Source organism: Dreissena polymorpha, chromosome 1 (assembly GCF_020536995.1).
Source record: "Dreissena polymorpha isolate Duluth1 chromosome 1, UMN_Dpol_1.0, whole genome shotgun sequence".
NCBI lineage: Eukaryota > Metazoa > Mollusca > Bivalvia > Myida > Dreissenidae > Dreissena > Dreissena polymorpha.
Window position 1 is genome coordinate 148,623,284 of NC_068355.1, and position 27,413 is coordinate 148,650,696.

The 27,413-nt window shown below is 35.6% G+C and overlaps 1 protein-coding gene and 1 long non-coding RNA gene across 4 annotated transcripts in view; both read right to left on the minus strand.

Annotated features, from left to right (window-relative positions):
* Window positions 1-2,343: 2,343 nt before the first annotated feature.
* LOC127855322 (zinc finger protein 624-like) overlaps window positions 2,344-27,413 on the minus strand; it is a 57,934-nt gene continuing 32,864 nt past the window's right edge. The window contains exons 4-5 of one of the 3 annotated variants that reach the window (XR_008037481.1): window positions 18,040-27,353; window positions 16,648-17,894 (exon numbers count right to left, since the gene is read on the minus strand). Coding sequence is in view for 2 of the 3 variants with exons in the window: in XM_052390799.1 (XP_052246759.1) it covers window positions 25,582-27,353 (1,772 nt within the window). In the remaining variant the exon portion in view is untranslated. Of the gene's footprint in view, window positions 7,116-16,647; window positions 27,354-27,413 lie in introns of those variants that run through there. The other 2 variants (XM_052390814.1, XM_052390799.1) reach the window with 2 other exon arrangements.
* Window positions 14,522-15,128, minus strand: LOC127855749 (uncharacterized). The gene is made up of 2 exons (XR_008037667.1): window positions 14,905-15,128; window positions 14,522-14,742 (listed from the first exon to the last, which is right to left on the minus strand). It is a non-coding gene; the product is annotated as an uncharacterized LOC127855749 (long non-coding RNA).

The following is a 27,413-nucleotide window of genomic DNA, read 5'->3' on the forward strand; positions in this document are numbered from 1 at the left end:
TTTATGAACTCAAAGCTTCCAAGGCAGAATAGTATCATGTACGTAATAAAAAAAATTGCTAATCGACTTTACATTATATTTTATACTATTTAATTGAATGGACAATACTGTATGAGTTGTATTTAATCGTTTTACTGTCCACAGGCTTACATCCTTATACCTTAGCAGTTTTGTGTGACCTCCATCCATTCAACTTTTAACCAGATTTCAAAGCGGTAAAATCCTGTTTATTATATTTGGGCTTGAAGGCCAAGTGGGTGGGCTCCGTTTTTTTTTTCAATAACTTTAGTTTGCATTAATCAATCTTGATAAAACTTAATAAAGCAAGCTTACGTGGAGATCTATCATGGGATTGTATTTAGGACGTGACGAATATAGGTCTAGATCACTTTACTTAAAAACACTATCCTCTCAATAAAAGTAGTTCTTTAAATTGACCGTTCCAAGGCGGTGACCCCAGTTTTGTTTGTTTTGTCTGTTGTATAAACGTATGTGCTTTTCTTTTGCTACCTTCGTTTTTGTGCCTCGTTGTTTGGCAATTGGTACCGCGCCATAAAGAATCTTGTTAAATGGTTTCTCTCCTGCAAGTACAACTTAAGGTTCACGTTTAGTTTGGATGGGGATATTGTGCATGTGTATGTAGGTAACTGAAAATTGCATTAAGACTAATAACTAAAAAAAACAAGATCAAATTTACTTTATAGAGCAAAAGAAAAAATCCAAATGGCATTTAATGCGTTTTAATATGGGTATTGTTTACAAATTGTGTATGTTAAGAGTTTATACTTGGGGAAATTTTCAAAAACAATACTTTTCAAACTAGAATATCTCATTTGTGAGTTAATATTATGATTAATTTTTTTACATTTTACATTTGACTACGTTCTAAGCAAGCTGACGTTAAATCATCTATTCGTGACGATCGGACGCTTTAGCACGTGTGGTGTGTATGAGGCTATCTTTTTTGCACGAGGAAATGATGAAACGCAATATTATTCTAAAAAAATCAATTCCATCATTTTAGGTGGGTTCTTTCACCAGGAAAACATTAAATTTATTCTAAAAGTATATATGGCTCATATGAATATTTAGGAGTGCAACTGCGCATTTTGGCATTTTGCATGCTACCTGCAAGTGTTTTGGTGACTTTTCTAACGCAATACTTTTCCAACTCGAGTATCTCATTTACGAGAAAATAAAATAAAATTGTACATCATATCATTTGACTACATTCGGTGCGAGCTACAGATAGAAAAAAATCATTCATCTGTGACGATCGGACGCTTTAGAACGTTGGGTAGGTAGCCTGCACTTTGCCAAAATTCGCGGTTGCGTTTCTGAATATGCATATGAGCCATACATTTTCTAAAAATAAGTGTATGTTTTCCTGGTGTAAGAACCCACATAAAATGATAAAATTGAAGTAAATTTAGAATAATATCGCGTTTCCCCATTTCCACGTGCAAAAAAAACCCATACATATCCCACGTTCTAAAGCGTCCAATCGTCACGGATGAATGAATTGAGGTTGATTTTGCACCAGAATGTTGACCAATGATCACATGTATTTTGTATATAAAAAAATCTTAACTAGTAGCTGAGATATTCAAGTTTGAAAAGTGTTGCGTTAAAAAAGTCACAAAATCTCTTAGCTTTGGATTGCATTTTGGGCAAGTTTGGTAAAGACCACTGTTACGTAGAGAAACGGTTTTTTACTTTACACTTAATGTTAATCGGATGGTCCTCTACTGTAATTGCGAATCATAGTATTCAATTTCGAATGTCAATGTCATTTACTTTATTTATCACATGGTAAAGTACCTGCATTCGATAAAAGTGTCTGTCGATTATACTTTTATCCCAAGTGATAAAGGACCAGTCAGGTTTGACATTCGGACCTAGACTGATGCACATCTTTACTACGATTGTGTGCTAGGAATGTGTCAGGCAGTCAATATGTACCATCCAATTTAACTACCCCTTGCTGCTGTTTTAACCACCAATCATATCGGAACAAACACTCGCTCTGTAGACCAACACCCTTACAATTAGGCCATGGAGGTGTGTTGGTTGCAAGTATGGTGCTGTACTGTTTTTATGAATGCATACATTCAATTATGATAATTCCCCTAAGCGTCATGGATTCACTAACGGCTTGCCCATGTAAGGAAAATTAACTTAACGTGTGCGCATGCGCAACAAAAAAGGAACTTAATGGGCTTTTCAACACCAAATTTACTTGGTGTTTGAAATACTATGTTTATGACACGAAGTTATGTTTGTGTTTAAACTTAAAGAACAATGCATGGTATTCAAGGGTTGCTATAAAAGTTTGATCCAGATTCTTTTTATTGAATGAAAACAAAAACAACAACACAAAACAAAACAAAACAAAACATACACTAAACAATGCAAAACAATAATTGGTTGCCACAGGAACAAATCATTAAATTATTTCCAAGCATGCACAGACAATTTAATGTCCTCAAACATCAACATTATCTACTCCAATACATTACTTTGAAAGCAAAAGGTAATAAAAAGTGTGTTAAACGCCCGATGATGTATGAAACAATTGTAAATGTCAGTAACAGATGATTGAATGCAAAAGAAAATGTCACACCTAAAATAATGCACGAAATTAATGCAAATAGTGAATTAAAAATGCAAATTGATAGACATTATATTATTATTTTATTAAGGTTTATGCAATGAGGTCAATACATTTTTAAGAAACGGAAATGCAAAATAAAAGTGTATAATAGTTATTAAACGTGTGATCGCCTGGTTGGTGTATTCATACTATATATACCTAAATAAGACTGTAAATTCTTATTCATAACCACTTACTTCAATGTGACAATCATGATATTTATTGTATTATTATATTAACAAATAGATTCTTCCAATGTATCATACAAGGAATATTAATACTAGTAATTCTTGAAGATGGGCATCTTGGTCAAAATGAATGAGCTGTATATTTAGAAACTTGGACACTTATATGACAGGTGTTAACTAAATCAATATTTTTACATATATATATATACCCAAGTTGATGGCTTTGATAATTCATCTAGCTAATAAACTGTGTAACTTTTAGATCCATGAATCATCTCAATCCCATCTCATCATCAATTTTCAAACAATCTACCGAAATGGCTTAACTATGTACTGACACAATGGAATATTGATAAGACAGGTAAAAAATATTGTACAAAAGGGGCAGGTAGTGTTCATTCTGTTTCAATAAAACTGTCCGAACACTTTGAAACCATATTTTTGATGATTATTATTATTTTCCAGAAAATCAAATAGTGATCAACCAAGTTTATCAACAAAAGCCTGTTAAATAATATATACGTGCTATGTAAGATGCAGTCATTGTAATCTATCAATTCGATATATACATAATTTACACGAAGAAAATAACCACCAGCTTGCTTACTGGGTTGTTCCACTATAGATGCCCTGTTTAAATTAAATAAGTCATGTGTTAGAAATATTTTCAAATATCAAAAGTTAGCCATAATAATGTGTCTATAAATTATTTTTTTATGAATTACAAAGTAACTGTATTTTTCTTAACTCTTCTTAACGCCGTCTTAACTTCATCTGCTCTCAGTTAAGCGCAATTGGGCCCATTGCCATTTTGTGTAAGTATTCTTGGAGAGTTTCACAATGTGTGAGCTATAAACGTGATTTCAAGAGTGTTCAAATGGTATTACAATTTAAAAATTTAACCTGCATCACGGTAGCCATGTTTTTAGTTGACTGGAATCACATCTTACTCGGCGAATCAATCATTAGAACAACTGTTCAGATCAAGTTTCATGAATATTGGACATTATGTGGCCCCATAAGTGTTTACAAACGTTTGTTTTTATTTAACTTAATCACCTTGTTTTTTAAACATAGTTAACATGTTCAAACTCAACAGAGATAACATTGGGACAAATGTTCCTCACAACGTTTCATTAAGATTTGGCAATAAATGTGGCTCTAAGAGGTTCAAGGGCTTTTTCTTTTGTGCTTGTGACCCGTTGTAAAGCTTGATCTATATGCAATTGATTCAATTGTTCTGATAAAGATTCATACAGATTGAGCAATGAATGTGAACTATAGAGTGTTCAAACACTGTTTCGTTAACGTGTGACTGTGACCTACATTTTGAATCCATGCGACAATATCAGTCAATATTTAAAGTTATGTCAAATAACTCGTAATGAAGTATAGTCATCATTTTGGTAAAATAGAATCAAATTCAACAAACCATACATATTATACAAAAAAAAAGATTAAGAGCAAGTGCTCATGACGCCATTATGAACACGTGAAGCGTCAAACATCATAGTCATTCTCACTAAAAATGCAGAGGCTATATTTCATGTTTTATGTGAACGTAGATTAACAAAAACAAAAGGGTCTGAATGCCCAAAGACGCTCACCTGAGATACAAATGAACTGACCTGTTCAGTGCAGCCCCAAGATATCATTAGCAGAAAGGTTCTGATAAAGATACTAGAAGAAGATTGAACTATAAACTTGACTAAATGGACCTTGATCGACGATTGATTTCCTGCAGTTGTCCCATAGCCTCATGTGCATTTTCACGTTAGCCGCATATTCAAATAACAAAAATAGCTACCACAATGGTTTTTCAATAGCTGTTGAAGTTTAAAAATAAATTGGTTGTGAATTTGACGGAACACTTCAATCCATAAGCATCTAGCAAACATAGGACAGGTTGTCAAATATTTAGATAATATTTTCTTGCCAATTTGGCAGCAACTTAAACATAGATCACCTGAATATGAACATTAAAAGCTGAATCTTTAAACATGAAATTCAATTATAATTTAAATTTTGACAAATTTGTGATAATACAGAAATAAATTTTATTCATCGTAGTTTATTGCAAAATAAATGTTCTCGAGTACTGGGGACAAAGCGGTTTTAATTTAATTATTGCATGATACGTACTTATGAAAAAAAAACTCAAATGAGTTTGATTTATAAATGACTCGATACATTCATGTTCTTTCGTTATTGAAATGATATTGGTATGATGGCTTGTGAGCTGTGCAAAGTTAATAACTTCATGTAACTGTACAATAATTGTGTTCGTTGTCTGTATGAATATCAGCGAGTATTATATTACCAGAACATTACATTTGATTGCACATCATCATTTACAGACTTGGTCTAAGAACTGGTTGGTGAATACTGGCCCGGAAAACTTTTCCCCTACATATCGTGCTTGATTGTGTGATTGTTTTTGCAGTACAAAGAATATAGAACAGATCTTGATTCCAAACAAAAAACTTATGCAAATATGCGGATAACCAATATTGTGATATACAGGCCATAAACAAGTCATGTAAAATACGTAATCTGGTAATGCCTATGTTAAACAAACAAACTCACGGGTACGATTACACTATTTTAAGCATAGAACTATGTATAAATTAGAATGTAACTTACTTTTAAGTCTTAGGATGACTTTTGGAAAGGTTAATTCACAAAATAAACACGATAAGCAAATTTGCAAAAGAATACAAGCCCTACTTTTTACTCATGGTCTGTACAGTTGCTGTTACTTTGGCTACCCCAGTGTTCCGATTCCATCAGAGAAGGTATGGCCTCGTGAATAAGTGTTGGCATGGAGAGTTTAGTGGGCGAGCCAGTAGCCACGGAATCAGAACCTGACGGGATTTCTACATTGTACATAATAAGACCACTACCGTTCCCGTCAGATGTTATCACCGAGATCTCGGTGGTTTCAGAATCCGTCACATAGTCAGCCATGATGGTGTCTGCATGCTGACCCGATATATTCACTTCTTCATCGGACAGCACGGTTGCTGTGAGCGCAATGGAGACATTCGAATACGCAGATGTCATGGTGGGCACAGCAACATTAAAAAATTCGTGCGTGGTATGGTCCATATTGCTAGTTGTGTGAGGCAGTTGAGAAGAACAACTTGCTAGCATGACAGCCTGGCTAGCATCTCCAGTCTTTTCTGAAACTTTCAGATTGCGATGTTTTCTCATGTGACTGGAGTATCGAAGACCATCGTCGGACGTAAATTCACAGTGTCTGCATGTAAAAATCCTATTGAAAGTGTGTCTGTTTCTAATATGGTTTTTTAGACTGCTCTCTGATCGCAGAGTCTTCTTACAAATATCGCACAGATGTGTTCGTTTCTTGTGTTTTAACATGTGGGCATTGAAGCAAGCCCTAAGAGCCGTCATGTAGGAGCATTGTGCACACTGGTAACGATCTTTGAACTTATGAATCATCATGTGGCGCTTCAATGTGTTGGAACTTTTGTACAATTTTCCACACACTAGACAAGTATGGTTTTTCAACTCACTATGAATCTCAGCATGTCGATCCAGATCCTTTTTAGCTGCAAAAGCGCGACCACAGACATTGCACAAAAATGGTTTTATTCCCAGATGCCTTGTCACGTGTTCAGTTAGATCCTTTAAACATTTACCGGCAAATACACAATCACTCATTGTACAGAAATATGGCTTACATGAATTCTTGGTACACGGGTGTTTTGACAAGTCAGCTTGAGAGCAAAAACAAAGCGTACAACTATCGCATTTATATTTGCGCGTGGATTTCCGGCACAGAAATATCCTGTGCAGTTCAAGCTCGTGATCATAGTCAACTTTCCTTCCGCACTGTGTGCACATAATTCCCACCTCACTGATCTCGTTATGTTCGGAGGCCATGTGCAGATTTAGGAGGGACCGCGTTCTCATGTTCCTTTTACACTTATAACAAGTGTAGGAATAACTTTTTGCAGTTGACTGGCTATGTGAGTGTTTAGCAGCATGTTTATCATCTTTATATTCAGTCAATTTATTTTTCTTGTGTGAATTCTGTGAATTAGAATACTGGTAGCAAGAACTCTCTGCCTCAACATTTTCAATGACAACACATGCTTTCCTAGTCTCTTCTATTAAGTGTGAATTCACTTTTTCTTCTATGTTCAACTTGCCTTTATTCACTCCTCTTCGGGACCTCTTTTGGCATTTTCTTGTTGATTTTGTTAACTCAACCTGCTCCCTTTTTTGAAATATTCTTCGTATGAGGTGAGCTGAAATCATTAAGAACAAGAAATATCTTTAAAAAAGATATACGGCGTTGATAGTTCAATGAATGAGATCAATGATAGCGAATGTCTTTTTCTGTGCAGTTCTTAGCTGCATCACACGCAGTACGGGATGTTACGCGGAGTTTTCGCGGCTTATTTTACATTATTACATATTTCTGGTCATAAACCTATAGATACAAAACAGAAAACCAAAAGAAGAATGGAAGTGAAATTAAAACATATGAGTCAACCGACCACACGCGAAGTATCCGTATTTATAGGCGCGTTCTTCGAACAAACCTGTTTTAGTGGTTTGTCGGGCATTGCTATTTGATTCGATTATTAACAGTATCGAGAATCATCGCGCTCATGCTTAATACATTAGTCAATATGGTGGAATAATTATTGTTAAATTAATAAAAAATAATATGTATCATTGTATTGTTGAAAACACATTAAGAATCTATTACTGACATACCATAATTATATTGCTAAATATCTTCATTTAACATATTTCTGGTGTAAAGAAAATTCCAGGTCACCTAGTTCACGGATAGCGTCTTTATTATATAACGATTATTTTACTGGCCGCGAACTCCGGTGATGACCTGTATAAATATAAACTCTGACATTCACACACTGGCCGCGAATTGACCCGATACCTTTGAAATGCAATACATTAAAGTGAGGCCTCGCTTCCACTGATCTTTATACTTTTACATGTTAACATGTTGACAGGAATATAGAAGTAAGTACTAAATATGAGAACATAGCCTTTTAGTATAAACGCTTTTGCGCTGGTAATTCTCTGAAAATAAAAGGTGCACGCAAAAACTGTATTGATGTCGAGAATTGAGTGTAAAACTGTTCTATATATTGAGCCTTTTCATTAGAGATAAAATTGTTTCATGCATTAAAACAGTGTTACAAAGACGCGGATATGTTTCCAATGTTCTGGTGGTATACTCAAATCAGCCAATGGAATAAATGAAGTGTATTTATTCGTACCTAGCCGCGGGAAATTTTATTTGAATTTTATTGGACACTTACAAAGGTCAGGTAAGGTGAAAAGCTGGCTTAATACAGTTACGCCGAAAAATACAGAATATAAAACAACTTCTTTGTGAGAAGTCTCCTTTTTGAAATTTTACTTATTTACACCATTCAATTTTAACAATAGTTTGGAAAATGCGTTATCATGTTAAATATATGTACAATATGTAAAAATAAGCAAAAAAATGTTTCAATTATTTTACAGACTGGCCCTTATTACATTTATCACTATCGAATATTACCATGATGAAACGCTGTTGTCAGTTAAAAATGATCTGATGAGAAAATAACTAAATGTAAGGATATGGAAATTCGACAATATTGCCATCACTTTGAGGAAAATCAAACCCACTTTAAAAGTTTCAAATTTACCTACAAATATATCTCTTCTTTATATAGTGGTACCTTTATTGTTTAAAATAATTGCATAATTTTAGAACCCATTTATCAAAGTTAATGTACATATTCTTAGTAGGATACTTTATCTAAAGTGAACATATTCTGCACTGACTGTTCCGTAATTATATATTCTAACCTAGTTTGAATACATTTATATCCAATAAACATGTAACATGAAAATATCTAATAACTTAATGTCATACTATCACCTTATGTGATAATATCTTACAACATAATGAGATGATTACCTATACTATTTATATATACATATGTGATAATATTCCATAAACTAATGTGTTTGTATTCTTCATTCATATGTGTTTGTACCATATATTCTTATCATGCAAAGTGATTATCTGATACGTTTTAATGTCATGGTATCATAAATCTTTACCGTGCAATTTGAATATCTTATATATTATCATGTTATATCATATATTCTTATATTGTAATGTGATTATCTGATACATCTTTATGTCAGAATATCCTTTACTCCAGCCTGTAATATACCCAATACTCTCTTGTTAATAAATGATTGCTAAATACATACCACTTTATAACATAGCAATGTCTAAGGGTGATGTGAGGAAACAAGGTAAAGTACATTCTAATCAGGTGTTTCAATATTTTTCATTGCCTTATAGATTTCAATAACTTACTGAAAGCAATTTATGTTAAAGAGCTCAAACATGTCTATTCATTTGGTGTTAATGGCGTGCTGATGTAAAACATATAGAGCAAAATGAGACAGATTTTCTAACATACATGTATGCTTTAACTATTTATTAGGCAATTGACTTATTGGCAAAACAATCTAACCAAAACCTTGTTACCTGACCCCATTCCCTAGGACAAAATCTATCCAAACCACAATCTATTTATAACAGTAAATATGCGTACACATTACACAAGTTTATCTTATCAATTGCTAAAACTTACCATGATATATGATGGATTTTTCTTAGATATATCCTCAAACTGTAATTTATCTTTTATACATGTACGATTACTAATTTTTCTCTTAACACACATTTTATAGATAATATGATCATAACAATTTAAATTGTCAATGCTGTATTTGAATAAAAAGAAGAGGACAAACATACCTAGATTGTTGCCCTGAGACTTTGGGGAACTGATTTGTTGTCAGCAACTTTTGTAATTATTCCTAATCCATGTTTGAATTTTGCCATTATTTTGAATCATTTGACAAATTGTTCTTAGCCAAATTGAAGATTTTACTAAGTTCAACAATTTTCATGTCGAAGAGATATCATTTAAGCAAGTGATCCTCATGATGGGGCCAATTATGACCGTAGGGGCAGGAGTTGAAGACACATGGTTCAGGACTGCCAAAAGGTGTTACATGCCAAATATGAAACTCTTTTCCTTCCAGTTTACGAAGAGAAGATCTTAAGTTGTTTGCAACACTGGTATATTATTATAAGCAAAACAAGTAATCCTCAGGCTGGAGCCAAAGTTTGCCCCAAGGGCACGGTTTTAAAAAACTTGGTAGAGGACCAATATATGATGTTACATTCCAAAACCACTTCTCTGTGCTTTTTTTTCTTTCAGAGATTTTCAAAGTTTAAACTGTCTACAAATAAGGGAATCAAGCAAACAAAAGTGCATGCAATTTTTACCCCTGTTGCAAGACTTGAAACAAGAGCACCGCCTTGCGGGTGCAGACCACTCATCTATTTTTCTTTTTAAAGGTGAAGGGAACTATCTCAATACTTCAATCAAACAAGAGTCGCTCACCTGAGATAACAAGATATTATTTGGACAAATCTTCTGACCAAGTTTCACGAAGATCGGAAAATAAATGTGGCCTCTACAGTGTTAACAAGGTTTTACTATAGCCATATAAGGAAAAATGCCCCGCCCCCTGGCAGCCATGTTTTTCAACCAACCGGCATCATTTTTGAAGGCATCCAAGATATTATCGGGATGAATCTTTATGACCAAGTTTCATGAAGATTGCACAATAAATGTGGCCTCTAGAGTGTTGATTTTACTATAGCCATATATAGCCATATAAGGAAAAATGCCCCGCCCCTGGTGGCCATGCTTTTAAAGCAACCAAAACCATTTTAGAACTCATCCAAGATATCATTGGGACAAATCTTCTGACCAAGTTTCATGATGATCGGAAAATAAATGTGACCTCTAGAGTGTTAAAAAGGTTTTACTATAGCCATATAAGGGAAAATAGCCCCGCCCCTGTGGTGGCCATGTTTTTCAACCAACCTGCATCATTTTTGAACTCATCCAAGATATTATTGGGATGAATCTTCTTACCGAGTTTCATGAAGATCCGACTATAAATGTGGCCTCTTGAGTGTTAACAAGATTTTATAGCCTTATATAGCCATATAAGAAAAAATGCCCCGCCCCTTGGCGGCCATGTTATTCAAGCAAACGTAACCAACTTCGAACTCGTCCAAGATATTATTGGGATGAATCTTCTGACCAAGTTTCATTAAGATTGGACAATAAATGTGGCCTCTAGAGTGTAAACAAGATTTTACTATAGCCATATATAGCCATATAAGGAAAAATGCCCCCCCCCCCTTGGCAGCCATGTTTTTCAAGCAAAGGTTACCATTTTTGAACTCCTCAAAGATATCAGTGGGATAAATCTTCTGAGCAAGTTTCATGAAGATTGGAAAATAAATGTGGCCTCTAGAGTGTTAACAAGGTTTTACTATAGCCATATAAGGAAAAATGCCCCACCCCTGGTGGCCATGTTTTTCAACCAACCGGCATCATTTTGGAACTCGTCCAAGATATTATTGGGATGAATCTTCTGACCAAGTTTCATGAAGATCAGACAATAAATGTGGCCTCTAGAGTGTTAACAAGATTTTACTATAGCCATATAAAGCCATATAAGCAGGTGTTCCACTGGCCCAAAAAAAGTTGTCGCCACTTTTTCGCGGCGTGAATACTGTCGGTTATTCCACCTTATTAATAAGAACAATCATTTTAAGAAACCTTACTACATTAATGTCATTGACTATATTATCACTTTAAAAAGTACGTTATTTCATATAAAAAAACAATAAGTACCTTCATAAGTATTAACAAGCTTTATTTGTATATAAATAACTTTTTTTTTCAACTTGAAAAACAACACAGATAATCAAAATAATATAATATAAATAATGTTAACATCAATGTATTAAACAGTATGCCGCATAAATGTTTCGAAATTATTTAAACATAAAATCACACCAATGTTCATCATTTGAAAGGGAATCAGAAAATAAAGCATCCCCCTCACTTCAAATTGTTTAACAGTTATATTTGGTCATTTGGACATGATATACATCAGCTTCTGTTGTTAGCAAGTTTTCTGTTAGTGGTGGATGATTTCCAGGTTCAATTAAATGACTGTTGTTCACGCATTTTTCCTGACAGAAAGGCCCAGATAATTGCCACAATCCATTCTAGTTGCCTGAAATAGCATAAAACATATTTTTACAAACTATCAACATCAAACCAACACATAAATGTCCCTATCTTTAAATGTCCGAATTTAACATATCCGAAATATAGTACATCGAGTGAATGTTTTATATTTAATTCAGAAATTGTTGTTATCTTAATCAATTTATATCCTTCCCAGAACATTACAATAATGAATCTATTAAACAGAATTGCTCACAAATACCTGTTGAAACAAGTTTGTATTTGTTGATGTGGAGTAAGTAAATGCTTTTGCCAGCCCCATGGTTTTGATTTTAACAAAGAAATAACGGCCCTAATAATCATTATAATTATTGATCGTCGTGACAGTTTTTCCCCGTGTTACTTTACTTATTGCTCAATATCATAAAGGGGCCGTTAATCCGATAATAACCCCCATAAAACTTGACAATAGCAGTAAAAACACCGTTTGTAACACTTACACGCTTCGGTGATTTCTAATGCACTCTGCACTGTAGGTCGCTTACATTGTCGTAAATCAATATTTACAACTGACAGACGCTGGCCGCTAATGCTCGGTCGCGTGCTTTCGACTCGCAGTACATTTTCGGATAGGATTTTACCGATCTTTTTTAATTCGCCACTTTTAAAAAATTGGAGCCACATTTAAAAATTTAGCGCCATTTGGCGCCAATGGCGATCGACAGCGGAACCCCTGATATAAGGAAAAATGCCCCGCCCCTTGGCAGCCATGTTTTTTAAGCAAACGTAACCATTTTCCAACATTACTCATATAAGATATCATTGAAACCAATCTTCTGACCAAATTTCATGAAGATTGGACAATTAATGTGGCCTGTAGAGAGTGAACAAGGCAAATGTTGGCGTCGCACAAGGGACAACGCACGACGGACAAAAGGCGATCACAAAAGTTCACCATGAGCACGTTGTGCTCAGGTGAGATAAAAAGATGGATGGGTGGGGTGAAGAGGGGTGTATAGTGTGGGGGTGAGGTCATTTATGACATCTTCCAAAAAATAAGAAATAAAAATGCAAAAACAAAATTAAATTATTTTTTTTTTGGGGGGGGGGGGGGTATTCTTGGGTGGGATAGTTCGACGGTCAGTCAAAAATAAAACAAGGGCTGTTTGTAAAACATGCATGCCCCCCTATATGGGCTATAAGTTGTAGTAGCAGCCATTGTGTGAATACGTTTTTTGTCACTGTGAATGGTGGTGGTGGTGGTGGTGGTGGTGGTGGTAGCAGAAGAAATAGTAGTAGTAGTAGTAGTAGTAGTAGTAGTAGTAGTAGTAGTAGTAGTAGAGAAGTAGTAGAAGTAGTAGTAGTAGTAGTAGTAGTAGTAGTAGTAGTAGTAATAGAGTAGTAGTAGTAGTAGTAGGTGGTGGTGGTGGTAGCAGAAGAAATAGTAGTAGTAGTAGTAGTAGTAGTAGTAGTAGTAGTCGTAGAAGTAGTAGTAGTAGTAGTAGTAGTAGTAGTAGTAGTAGTAGTAGTAGTGTAGTAGAGCAGTAGTAGAAGTAGTAGTAGTAGTAGTAGTAGTAGTCGTAGTAGTAGTAGTAGGAAGTAGTAGTAGTAGTAGTAGTAGTGGTAGTAGTAGTAGTAGTAGTATAGTAGTAGTAGTAGTAAAGTAGTAGTAGTAGTAGTAGTAGTAGCAGTAGAAGTAGTAGTAGTAGTAGTAGTAGTAGTAGTAGTAGTAGTAGTAGTAGTAGTAGAAGAAGTAGTAGTAGTAGTAGTAGCAGCAGCAGCAGCAGCAGCAGCAGTAGTAGTAGTAGTAGTAGTAGTAGTAGTATGCATTACAAAAATGCAGTTAGCCTTACATTTGGTAAAATTTAAATATATTACAAGGGAGGCAAATCTGTAACAATAAATTTAAACTTATTGCATTTGTTTCCCCTGTAGTGTATTACCTCCCCTGTCCTGCTTATATTTATATTAATCAACAAAATTAAACATTAACACAATATTTAATATACTAAATATACAAAAAATCTCATATTCTGATAATATTTTTACTGATCCACTGTATTTTACTAAAAGGATGATGTTTGATTGGACTGATAATTATAGATTTAGGATTACAGACCAGTTGCTTCAGTAATATTGTTCAGAGTGTGCCCTGTTGGCCGCGTATGCATTCTTGAATTATCATTCAAAAAACCACTTTACTATTTCGAGTCACCGTGACCTTGAACTTTGACCTAGTGACCTCAAAATCAATAGGGGTCATCTGCGAGTCATGATCAATGTACCTATGAAGTTTCATGATCCTAGGCCCAAGTGTTCTTGAGTTATCGTATGACAACCACCTGGTGGACAGACAGACCGACCGACAGACCGACCGACATGAGCAAAGCAATATACCCCCTCTTCTTCGAAGGGGGGCATAATAATAAAAATAAATATTTTTGTTTTTTAACGTTTCCAAAAAAAAACAAGGGACAAAATTGTCACAAAACCAGGTTTTCATTGTGAAAAAAAAATCTGATAAAGGGAGAAAACTCAAACTGAACTTTTGAAATGACCAAAAAAAATTAACCCCCTTTGTAATTTTTTTTTTTTTTTAAATCTATTTTTAGTCGTGGCGACCTTGACATTGGAGATATTGACGTGATTCTTTCGTGGGACACACCGTCCCATGATGGTGAACAAATGTGCCAAATGATTTTAAAATCTCACAATGAATGACATAGTTATGGCCAGGACAAGCTCATTTATGGCCATTTTTGACCTTTGAACTGAAAGTGTGACCTTGACCTTGGAGATATCGACGTAATTATTTCGCGCGACACACCGTCCAATGATGGTGAACAAATGTGCCAAATGATTTTAAAATCTGACGATGAACGACATAGTTATGGCTCGGACAAGCTCATTTATGGCCATTTTTGACCTTTGAACTCAAAGTGTGACCTTGACCTTGGAGATATCGACGTAATTATTTTGCGTGACACACCGTCCAATGATGGTGAACAAATGTGCCAAATGATTTTAAAATCTGACAATGAACGACATAGTTATGGCCCGGACAAGCTTATTTCGCCAGCCCGCCAGCCAGCCAGCCCGCCCGCATTCGCCAATCTAATAACCAGTTTTTTCCTTCGGAAAACCTGGTTAAAAATGGGGGGGTTGGGTGGGGTCGGGGGGGGGGGTATAGTGTGAGGGTGTGGTCATTTATACGATGATCTTTAAAAAAAAATGAAAAATTAAAATTAGTTTTTTTTGGGGGGGGGGGATTCGGGGGGTCATGGGGGATGGTTTGGGTGGAGTCTATTGTAGTATGTCATGTAAGAGTTGTTTTGTCAAAGTATCAATTAAATCTGATCATAAATAACAAAGTCATGGCAATTTTTGCAAAATTTAATTATTTGACCTTTAGAGTCAAGGTCATTCAAAGGTCAAGGTAAAATTCAACTTGCCAGGTACAGTACCCTCATGATAGTATGAAAGTATTTGAAGTTTGAAAGCAATAGCCTTGATACTTTACAAGTAAAGTGGATGTAAACACAAAATTTAACCATATATTCAAAGTTACCCGGTACTAAGTCAAAAAAGGGCCATAATTCTGTCAAAATGACAACCAGATTTATGCAACTTGTTCTGTACAGTCCCCTTATGATAGTTTGTGAGTGTTCCAAGTCTGAAAGCAATAGCTTTGATACTTTAGGAGTAAAGTGGCCCAAAACACAAAACTTACCGAAATTTTCAATTTTCTAAGTATACAGGGGCCATAATTCTGTCAAAATGCCAGTCAGAGTTACATAACTTTGCCTGCACAGTCCCCTTATGATAGTAAGTAAGTGTTGCAAGTATGAAAGCAATAGCTTTGATACTTTAGGAATAAAGTGGACCTAAACACAATACTCAACCAAATTTTCAATTTTCTAAGTATAAAAAGGGCACATAATTCTGTCAAAATGCACGCCAGTTATCTAACTTTGCCTGCCCAGTCCCCTCATGATAGCAAGTAAGTGTACCAAGTTTGAATGCAATAGCTTTGATGCTTTATGAGAAAAGTGGACCTTAACACAAAGCTTAACCAAATTTTCAATTTTCTAAGTATAAAAAGTGCACATAATTCTGTCAAAATGCACGCCAGAGTTATCTAACTTTGCCTGCCCAGTCCCCTCACGATAGTAAGTAAGTGTACCAAGTTTGAATGCAATAGCTTTGATACTTTATGAGAAAAGCGGACCTAAACACAAAACTTAACCGGACGCCGAAGCCAAGGTGATGACAATAGCTCATGATTTTTTTTCAAAAAATAGATGAGCTAAAAAAATTGTTGAGGCCCATCATATGATGTTTCATTCCAAGTAACAAACCTCTGTACCTTGCAGTTTCAGAGATTTTGAAGTTTTCAAAATAATACATGTGAGACAAACACATTCTCCCCAGGTTGATACCAATTTTAACCCCTATGGCATGATTTAAACAACCTTGGTAGAGGTCCACCTTACAATATTACATGCACAACATTACAACTATGTGCCTTGTCTTTTTAGAGATGTCATTTTGCTATTTAGGTAAATAAATCATGTTACTACATTTGCATGACCCTTTACTCTACAGATATGACTTAACAAACATAGATTTAACAAGTTCTTTTGTGACTGGAAATGATAAAAAGTCTGTATCAGTGATACAAGTTTATTCAACCATTCACACTTCCGCAAGTAATAGTCAAATACCAACTATAAGAATCTTAAAATAGTGCCAAACATTCTAAGAAGTATTCATTGTTAACACACAAACACATGTTAGTACTAAAATATATCACAATTATAACATTAAAAAACAATGGTTCTATTTATTATATATTCATGTAAACACAACATTCATAAATCTCTCTAAATTCTCTAAAAAAATATGTTATTCTGCTTGTATGTGTGTATGTCTTTTTCCATACTTGCTCTTGATTAATACCAAATGCAATGTTAATTAATGCCAACATCACTTTATAAAGTTGAAAGCTCTAACAAATATATAAATGTGTACTGTATAAAGGATAGTACAAATCACTTTTTTGTATTAAAAAAAATACTTCTAAAAGAAATTATCCGAAGATTAAAAGCTCAAATCTTGCTTAAACTGGTAAAAGTGGAAATAAAGGAAACAACAAAATAAAGATAACCGAGATAAGGATGCCTGTATAGGATTATTTGATTTACTATAAGCCATGTCATGTGACAGTGGATCTTATACAAAAAGCAGCCAGCGCAGCTTCAGAACAATCATCCAGGAGATGCCCGACAGCTGATGAGACCACAAAACCTATCATGACTTAATAGCACAAAGGGTAGCTCCTAACCAGGCTGATTTGGAGCTACACTCAATGCAAATGATACAAGACTTATTTTTCGCAAGACATGGCTACAATAATCTGTTCATTTACAGTCAATCAAAACAAATGTTTTTGTATCAATTAGCCTTTTGTATAAAGTATAGGTCTATAAGAATTATGTGTAATACTACTATAATCTGGAAACATTACAAAGTAAACAAGGGCTGTTTGTAAAACATGCATGCCCCCCATATGGGCTGTCCGTTGTAGTGGCAGCCATTGTGTGAATACGATTTTTGTCACTGTGACCTTGACCTTTGACCTAGTGACCTGAAAATCAATAGGGGTCATCTGCGAGTCACGATCAATGTACCTATGAAGTGTCATGATCCTAGGCAAAAGCGTTCTTGAGTTATCATCCGAAAATCATTTTACTATTTCGGGTCACCGTGACCTTGACCTTCGACCTTGTGACCTCAAAATCAATAGGGGTCATCTGCAAGTCATGATCAATCTATCTATGAAGTTTCATGATCCTAGGCGTATGCGTTCTTGAGTTATCATCCGAAAACCATTTTACTATTTCGGGTCACCGTGACCTTGACCTTTTACCTAGTGACCTCAAAATCAACAGGGGTCATTTGCGAGTCATGATCAATCTACCCATGAAGTTTCATGATCCTAGGCGTATGCATTCTTGAGTTATCATCAGGAAACCATTTTACTATTTCTGGTCACCGTGACCTTGACCTTTGACCTAGTGACCTCAAAATCAATAGGGGTCATCTGCGAGTCATGATCAATGTACCTATGAAGTTTCATGATCCTTGGCCCAAGGGTTCTTGAGTTATCGTCTGACAACCACCTGGTGGACGGACCGACAGACCGACATGAGCAAAGCAATATATCCCCTCTTCTTCGAAGGGGGGCATAATAAGTAATGAATACACATACAGTTAAACCATCTCTAACTGCACATTTAACACGTAACTATTCCTTTTTCTGAACCATTTAAATCGCATAAATGTGTTAACAAAACCAATACAAATATGAAAAATTTAACTTGAAATAATGCATCATTCTACTCTACAAACTAATATCTACTAAAAAGTATGTGTTTGTAAATCAAATATTATACAATGAACATGAATAAGCATAACATATAAATTCACATAATTATAGTAACCTTGGTAATTGATAAAATTTGGATTGTCATAATGAAATTCTTTGGAAAAAAAAGAAGATATAGTTTCAAGATTTTACGCTCACAATTAAAGATCTCCAAGACAGCATGCTGGTCTCTTTATTTCAGATAAAGAATTAAATACGTATTATATTAATTATAAAAACCTTAATTAAGAGTGAAGAACTACAAAAAAGAAGACAAAAAAAGGGAAACAAACATCATTACAAAGGCAATACATGAAAGTGATATAAACAAGAGGGCCTGAAAGGCCCAAAGTCGCTCACCTGAGATTCAAAGGAACTGACCTGTTCTGTGCAGCCCAAGATGTCATCCTGTTCTGTGCAGCCCAAGATGTCATTAGAACAAAATGTTCTTACCAACTTTCATGACTAATGAACACCCTGGCAGCCACGTTTTTCAACAGACCAGAACCATTTTCATACACATCCAAGATATCATTTAAACAAATATACTGACAAAGTTTCATGAAGATTCATAAGTCCATATAAGGAAAAATGCCCCGCCCACTGGTGGCCATGTTTTTCAAGCAACTGGAACCATTTTCGAACCTGTCCAACATATCATAGGGACAAAACTTTTGACAAAGTTTCATGATGATCGTACAATAAATATGGCTTCTAGAGTATTAACAAGGTTTAACTATAGCTATATAAGGAAAAATGCCAGGCCCCCTTGGCGGCCATGTTTTTCCATTAACCGAAACCATTTTCGAACTCATCCAAGATATCATTGGGACAAATCATCTGACCAAGTTTCATGATGATCAGACAATAAATATGGCCTCTAGAGTGTTAGCAAGGTTTTACTTAAGCATGATATATAGCCATATAAGGAAAAATGCCCCGCCCCCTGGTGGCCATATTTTTTAAGCAACTGAAACCATTTTCGAACTCATCCAAGATATCATTAGGACAAATCTTCTGACCAAGTTTCATGAAGATCGGAAAATAATTGTGGCCTCTAGAGTGTTAACAAGGTTTTACTATAGCCATATAAGGACAAATGCCCTGCCCCCTGGCGGCCATGTTTTTCAACCAACCGGCATCATTTTTTAACTCGTCCAAGATATTATTGGGATGAATCTTCTGACCAAGTTTCATGAAGATTAGACAATAAATGTGGCCTCTAGAGTGTTAACAAGATTTTACTATAGCCATATACAGTGTATAGCCATATAAGGAAAAATGCCCTGCCCCTTGGCAACCATGTTTTTCAAGCAAATGTAACCATTTTCGAACTCATCCAAGATATCATACAGACCAATCTTCTGACCAAATTTCATGGAGATTGGACAATAAATGTGGCCTCTAGAGTGTTAACAAGGTTTTACTATAGCCATATAAGGAAAACTGCCCCACCCCTTGGCGGCCATGTTTTTTCACCAATCTGGACCATTTTCAAACTCGAGATATCAATGAAACCAATGTTTTGATCAAGTTTCAAGATGATTGGGCAAAAATTGTGACTTCTAGAGTGTTCACAAGGTTTCTCTATAGCCATATAAGGAATACTGCCCCGCCCCCTGGTGGCCATGTTTTTCAACGGACCGGAACCATTTTTGAACTCAACCAACATATCATTCAGACAAATTTTGACAAAGTTGCATGAAGATTGGGCATCAAATGTGACTTCTACAGTGTTCACAAGGTTTTTCTTTTTTTTTACCTAGTGACCTAGTTTTTGACCCAGCATGACCCAGTTTCGAACTCAGTCGAGGTATCAATGGGACAAATGTTCTGACCAAATTTCATGAAGATCAGACAATAAATGTGGCCTCTAGAGTGTTCACAAGGCAAAATGTTGACGACAGACGACGGACAAAGGCGATCACAAAAGCTCACCATGAGCATGTTGTGCTCAGGTGAGCTAAACAAGAGGGCCATCAGGCCCTAAGGCGCTCACCCGAAAGCCAAAGGAACTAGACTATTCTGAAAAAAATGCAAGCTGATTCATGAAGATTATATTGGACCAAAAAAGTGACTTTTAACATGTTTTTTTTATATTTGACCTTGCGACCTAGTTTTTGAGCTCAGATGACCCAGCTTCAATCTCTGGCAAATTTCATTGGGACAAATGTTCTGACCAAGTTTCATGAAGATTGGCCAATAAATGTGGCTAATATAGTGTCAACAAGTTTTCACTAAAGCAATATAAGGACAACCCCCCCCCCTGGCGGCCATGTTTTTCAACGAACCATAACCATTTTCAAACTCACTCGAGCTACTATTAGAACAAATGTTCTGAACAAGTTTCATAAAGATCGGATAACAAATGTGACTTCTAGAGTGTTAACAAGGTTTTGTAGTAAATAGACATTTAAGGAAAAATGCCACGCCCCTTTGCGGCCATGTTTTTTAACGGATCTCAACCATTTTTGAACTTAGCCCAGATATTATTAGTTAAAATATTCTGACCAAGTTTCATGAGCATTGGACCACAAATGTGACTTCTAGAGTGTTTACAAGGTTTTACCATACAGTAAAGCCATATAAGGAAAACTGCCCCGCCCCATGGCGGCCATGTTTTTCATTCAACTGGAACCATTTTCGAACTCGTCCAAGATATTATTGGGACACATGTTTTGGCCAAGTTTCATGAAGATTGGACTATAAATGTGACTTCTAGAGTGTTAACAAGGTTTTACTATAGCCATATAAGGAAAACTGCCATGCCCCCTGGCAGCCATGTTTTTCAACCAACCGGAACCATTTTCCACCTCGTCCAAGATATTATTGGGACACATGTTCTGACAAAGTTTTATGAAGATTGGACTAAAAATTTGACTTCTAGAGTGTTAACAAGGTTTTACTATAGCCATATAAGGAAAATTGCCACGCCCCCTGGCGGCCATGTTTTTCAACCAACCGGAACCATTTTCGAACTCGTCCAAGATATTATTGGGACACATGTTCTGACAAAGTTTCATGAAGATTGGACTAAAACTGTGACTTCTAGAGTGTTAACAAGGTTTTACTATAGCCATATTAGGAAAACTGCCACGCCCTCTGGCAGCCATGTTTTTCAACCAACCGGAACCATTTACTAACTCTTTTAAGATATTATTGAGACACATATTCTAACCAAGTGTCATGAAGATTGGACAATAAATGTGACCTTTAGAGTGTTAACAAGGTAAATGTTGACAACGCACGACGCACAACACACACGACGGACAAAAGGCGATCACAATATGATAAAAGTAAGATACAAATAACAAACAGAGCAGACTTCATCACAAACAAAAACAAATGGATTTACGTTTTGTGTAGCATAATGCCCAAATATATTAGATCACCAAACATAAGTTTACAACGTCAACTGATCACAGAATGATCTATAACAGATATTCTTAACAACTATGGAAGACAATTGTTATTTTTTCTTTGCATATACAAGAAATAGAAGAAAAAATGTCTTAATGCAAAAATGGTAAGACAAAAATGTTAGTTGAATTTATATACTTGATTATAAAGAACTGTTAGTAGTAAAAATGTGCACAGCAGACATAAAAACACACTATTTTTTGTATACTACAGAATAACTAGAATGCATGAAAACATTAAGATTTCTCACACGAAATGCCCAATAATATGTCCAACAGCAAGTCAGCAACGTTGCTCTTGTACAATGGATTTTCAGAAGTAAACATGCAAAGAGTTTCAGTGGCGAAAGAAAAGAACAATACATGATTGATATCATAATGCAATATGAAAAATGCCGCCTTGTACTAAAATGAGTCTCATGCAATATGGGTCTCGCTTAGCTCCAGACAAGCCTGAGCATTCTTTCCCGCGACATTAACATGCAGGCTGGTCAGGAGATTCACTGACCGCACATGGCTTAAGACCCATCTTCCCAGCACATGTCTTATTTTCAATCCTAATACATGTACATATAGAAGCAAATCTACTTGAAAAGTATCAAATACAGAAACAAAACATGCGCATCATACAATTCATAAAATGAGCAAAAAACAACATTTTGGTGCATAGTTATTGTAAGTAAAATATCTATATACAACATTTCTCTGATATGCAAATGTTCACCTGTCATCTTTAACAGAAATTCAGACAGAAATTCTATACAAATAATTCACATTATCGTATGCCTACATGTCTTAACAAGTGTCATGAACTTCTAGTGTAAAACAAGTATTCTTTAAAGACTTAAGTCAATTTTAAATCCATTTAACAAAAGTTAAACACAATAAACTCAAATTTTAAATGAGGAATCTTATAAAGGGGCATTAAATCTATTTTCTTTTTAAGAAATTTCATCATTTCGTAACAATTTCTTAACAATTTCTTGAGCGAATTGCTTGCAAATGACTAATAGACACACATACACAAGCCACCATAGAGTTTTATCAAACAAAATACTGATAACAAAAAAGTCAACATGTAATTTTTTCAGCAAGTGTTAAAGCCACTAACAGACCACACCCAATGCCATGGAAGACTTAGCCTTCATCTGGAGTAATTCAACAATTCCCAAGGTTATCCAGTATACACAAAACAACAACACTTTGGCCCATAGGCAAGGAAAAACTATTTTTCTTGGCAGACCCAGTTTTAACATATATTGCATAGCAAACATACATGAATTTATTTCCAAGTCTAAATTTACAAAAATAAAGTTTGTTTCTTCAAAAAGGTCATTTTTCTCAAAATAAAATATCATGCATTTACTAACCAACGAACAAGAAATTCACTGATAATATATTTTTACTATAACTTAGTTGAACATTTGGCACAGTAATATATTTCATCACACAATTATTCATTTTCAAGAACCAAAGAATTTATAATAGAATGCCATGACACTTTGTACAACATGTAATTCATTTCATGGAACGTTGTTAAGTCAATGATGTGAAAGTGATAAGCGGTGTTGTAAATAGTAAGTATACTAAAACAAAAAGTTGGAAGACATTTGTAATAATTTTGTCTATATATATATATATATATATATTTCATATTGCATGAAATTAACAATGTACAATTTAAGCAATCCTGTACAATAAGACAGGGAGTGCATAAAGGACTCTAAAAGTAACAAAACAGTCAGTAATATATACTATCATAATCATAAGTACCGGTATATTATAGTATGGATATCATTTCCATGGATATCATTTATAGAATGTATGAGGTCTTGGACTGGCTTCTGGCAGCGCCGGAAGAAAGACGTATTAATGAGAACTACAACGTGCTTCCAAAGCTGCCAGAAGCAGATCTCGCGTCTGCTTGTAAATGTTCAAAAATATTAGCCGGATATTGACATGGAATATATTGCGACACAAACAAAGCATTGTGCATTGCTTTAAATCTATGTTATCAGTCCACATCCAGCGTCAAATGTTGGCTATTACTATATGGAACATAGATTGTTAATGTGTAAACTTAATTTTCAAAATAGTGTAAACAAATATTTGTTGATTTTGGGGTTTTACATTACATTTCAACTTATATTATGCAGAGCAGAAGGAAACAGTTGGTGCTTTTGATACCATGAATTTTGATTTGGAATGTAGAATAAAAACTAGATACAAAACATATACAATCTTTAAAACAATGGGCTTATAAATCAATATCAAATATGTTAATTTTTTCAAAGACAACATACAACCTTCTTGGAATGTTTTGATTACAATAACATATTAAAAAAACATCAAAGTGTATATTAATCAAACATTTAACATGGAATGTATTAAAAATCAAAACTTGTATGTTATAACAGTAAGTTTAAAGACATAACACCATTATAAAAACTATCTAACCAGTTAACAAAATAAACTTAAATAAATAAGAATATTTTCTTATCAAACTTATCAAACTTCAATTACAGTCAACAATGTTAAGAAAAACAAACAGGATCCATGTAAAACAGAAATAATGCCTTGTAAAATGCTATCATTGAAGAAAGAAAATTTTTGCTTATAACTTTGTTAAGAACAGTATTTAAGATATCACATAGCTGGTAAGTCTTGGGTCAATGTTCACAGTTAAATTTCCATGCTTAAATAAAACACTTTTTGAGCAACCTCTCTTATGTTATGAAAAGAGTACTCAGACAAAGTTTTGATAGGGTTCACAGAATCCTTCTAGGGCGACCTAAACAATAAAATGTTGAAACATCATATTAAATAAGAAACAATTTTTCATTTGGCATATTTACTAGTATATAAACAAATGAGCCAGGCTTGAGGAAAATGGGACCTAATGCATGTGCATGAAGTGTAGTCCAAGATTAGCCTGTAAACTTGTATACATTTACAAGTGAACTTACATACCAGTATAAAACACTAGGAATTATTTTAACAGAACCATAAAACATAATTAAAGTATGCAAAATGCCACTTCTTACTAACATATGAACTCTTCAAATGCTTTTTCTAGATGCCTATTAAAATTCAATTATTTATAAATTAGATCAATGCCTCAATCATGAATGTTTTTAAACACCTCACCAAATATATATGCAAAAGTTAAAAATTGCAGGATGATTCAAATGGATTTATTTTACACACTTTTATTGACAATTGTTTATATAGAATATTTGCAATTCTTTTAATAATGCATCTTCCTAACAAAGAAATAAACAGACTTATTCATCAACAATTTTTTATTAAAAAAGATATATGAAACAAAAAAGTCTCAATTGATTACTATAGGACAAAAAAGTATAAAATGAACAATTAAAAGAAAATAAAATGACAGGAAAAAAACACAAATTAAAGTGAAAAGGTAGTAAATTATGTAATGCCCGTATAAAAGGATTAGGGATAACAGAATTGTAGAAAAAAAACATGCTGTGTTCCAAGACGCTGAAATAACTGTATCAGTGCTCATACAGACATGTGATTCCAATCCATACTGAAGCATTTAGAATGATTGTGCAACACACTGATGAAACAAAACAGAAGAATTTAAAACCACACTTCTTGCTCTGGAATCACAAAGTACAACCTGGCAACAAGTTTTTAAGGGACTAAAAAGACATGACATGTTTGAAAGTAAATTCATAACCATCAGCAGTGCTTGTAAATTGTTTTACTGCAATCATTGAACGACAGCATACTAGGTAGCCACAACCTGTTGACTTTCATTGTTGTTATTTCCTTCCTTAACCAAAGGCTCAGCATCGTCCATGAAGCTGGAATTGGAATCCGACTGGTCTGGTCCATTAGGGAATATAGGCTGTCCAAAACCAAACTTCTCTCCATTGATGCTGTCTAGGGACTGTGAATCGTCCATTTCTGCCAGGTTTACACCGGCATTTGCCAAGTCTTCATCAGAGGCCTTTACAACATCTGGATTGGAAATGATCGGAGTGTTGTCATGTATCTTCATGTGCTTCTTCAGGTAAAGCTCGCATTTGAATTTTCGGTCGCATACACTACAGGCAAAGTTCATGTCATTGTTACCTCTGCAGACCTGCTTGTGATTGTGCAGGTAAGACGAGCCATAGAACCGCTTGCCACACTGCTGGCACCAGAAAGGCTTGGTATTGGTGTGCTTATTCATGTGGCCATAGTAATGCCCTGTATGGTTAAACCCCTTGCCACAAATTTTGCAGAAGATGCTGTACTGGCCTTCGTGTTGTTGCTTTTTGTGCATTTCCATGGAGGATCGAGATGAAAAGCGCTTACCACACTCCGGGCAGCTGACAGTCTGGCCCTCGTGCTTCACCAGGATGTGGTCCTTCAGCTTGTACTTGGAAAGGTAGGCTTTGTCACACAGTTGACAGTAGTGCTTCTCAACACGGCCCTTGCACTTGTGCCGATTGAAGGTGTAGCGCCTTGTGAAACCCGTGTCACAAACGTCGCAGTAAAAGCGGTACTTGTTTGGCCCGTTGAAAGGCAGGGACTGCTCAGGAGGGTCTCTAAAAACTGTTGTGTCCTCCATTTTCTTCCTCTTTTTCCGCGCAGTTTCGGGGCTGTCCTGGGTTTGAGTGTCTTCAGAGCTGCTCAGGTTTGGGGTATTTGGTTGAGGATGGCCACCACCACTGCTGGGCGATATCAATGGGGCGATTGGTACCAAGATCTGGGTACTGCTGTTAGGAGACATTAACCCAGATCTCAACAACAAGGGGGCGCCAGTTGGAGATTGTGGGACATTATGCTGGGCCATTAACAATGTGTGACCATGCATAATGACACTCTGTGTAACCGAGGTCTGAATCCCTTGACCGAAGTGTGGGGCGTTCTGCTCCACTGTCGATGGCATGGGTTTCATCTGCAGCATTGGTGGGGGCCCTACATGGGTGACACTGCGTGGGTCATGGAACAAAAGATTATGAGGTATTGGGATCTGGGTTTGAGCAACAAACTGGTTGTTCTGCAGCTGAGACAGGGGAACAGCATTTGCGTTTCTGTCATATTTAACATCATTACTGCCTTTGTTAGGTAAACCATTCCTGGACACAGACAGGTTTTCTGGCTTATGCTTCACTGTACTTTGAATCCTGGAGAGGTCTTCAGGCTCATCTTCATCGGAAGACACATGGTGAACTGTGGATTTCGGGTACTTGAGAGGCACTTGCATCGCATTCTTGCCCTGACTGCTATCAGTCAGGGTTAGTACATAGTTGTAGCCATTTTTCATGGCCTCCTTCTCCTCCTTGATATACTCCTGCGGACTGGACTGTAAGGACGAGGGCTCATGCTTGGGGCGCCTAGAGAGGTCATGGTCTACGGGCTCTGAGTGGTGCCTCCAGTCAGGCGTGGTAAACTGGCGCAACGTCTTGTCAACGAGCTCGTGCCCAGGGCTCTGAAAACCCAGCTTGCTGGTCCCATTGTGTGTGGACAGAGGTTTGTGCAAGCCCAGAGGTTCCCTGATGGCATGTGAGTCTGCAACAAATTAAAATAAGCATAAGGCGCAACCAGACCAAACATGCAAGCAAAGGATCT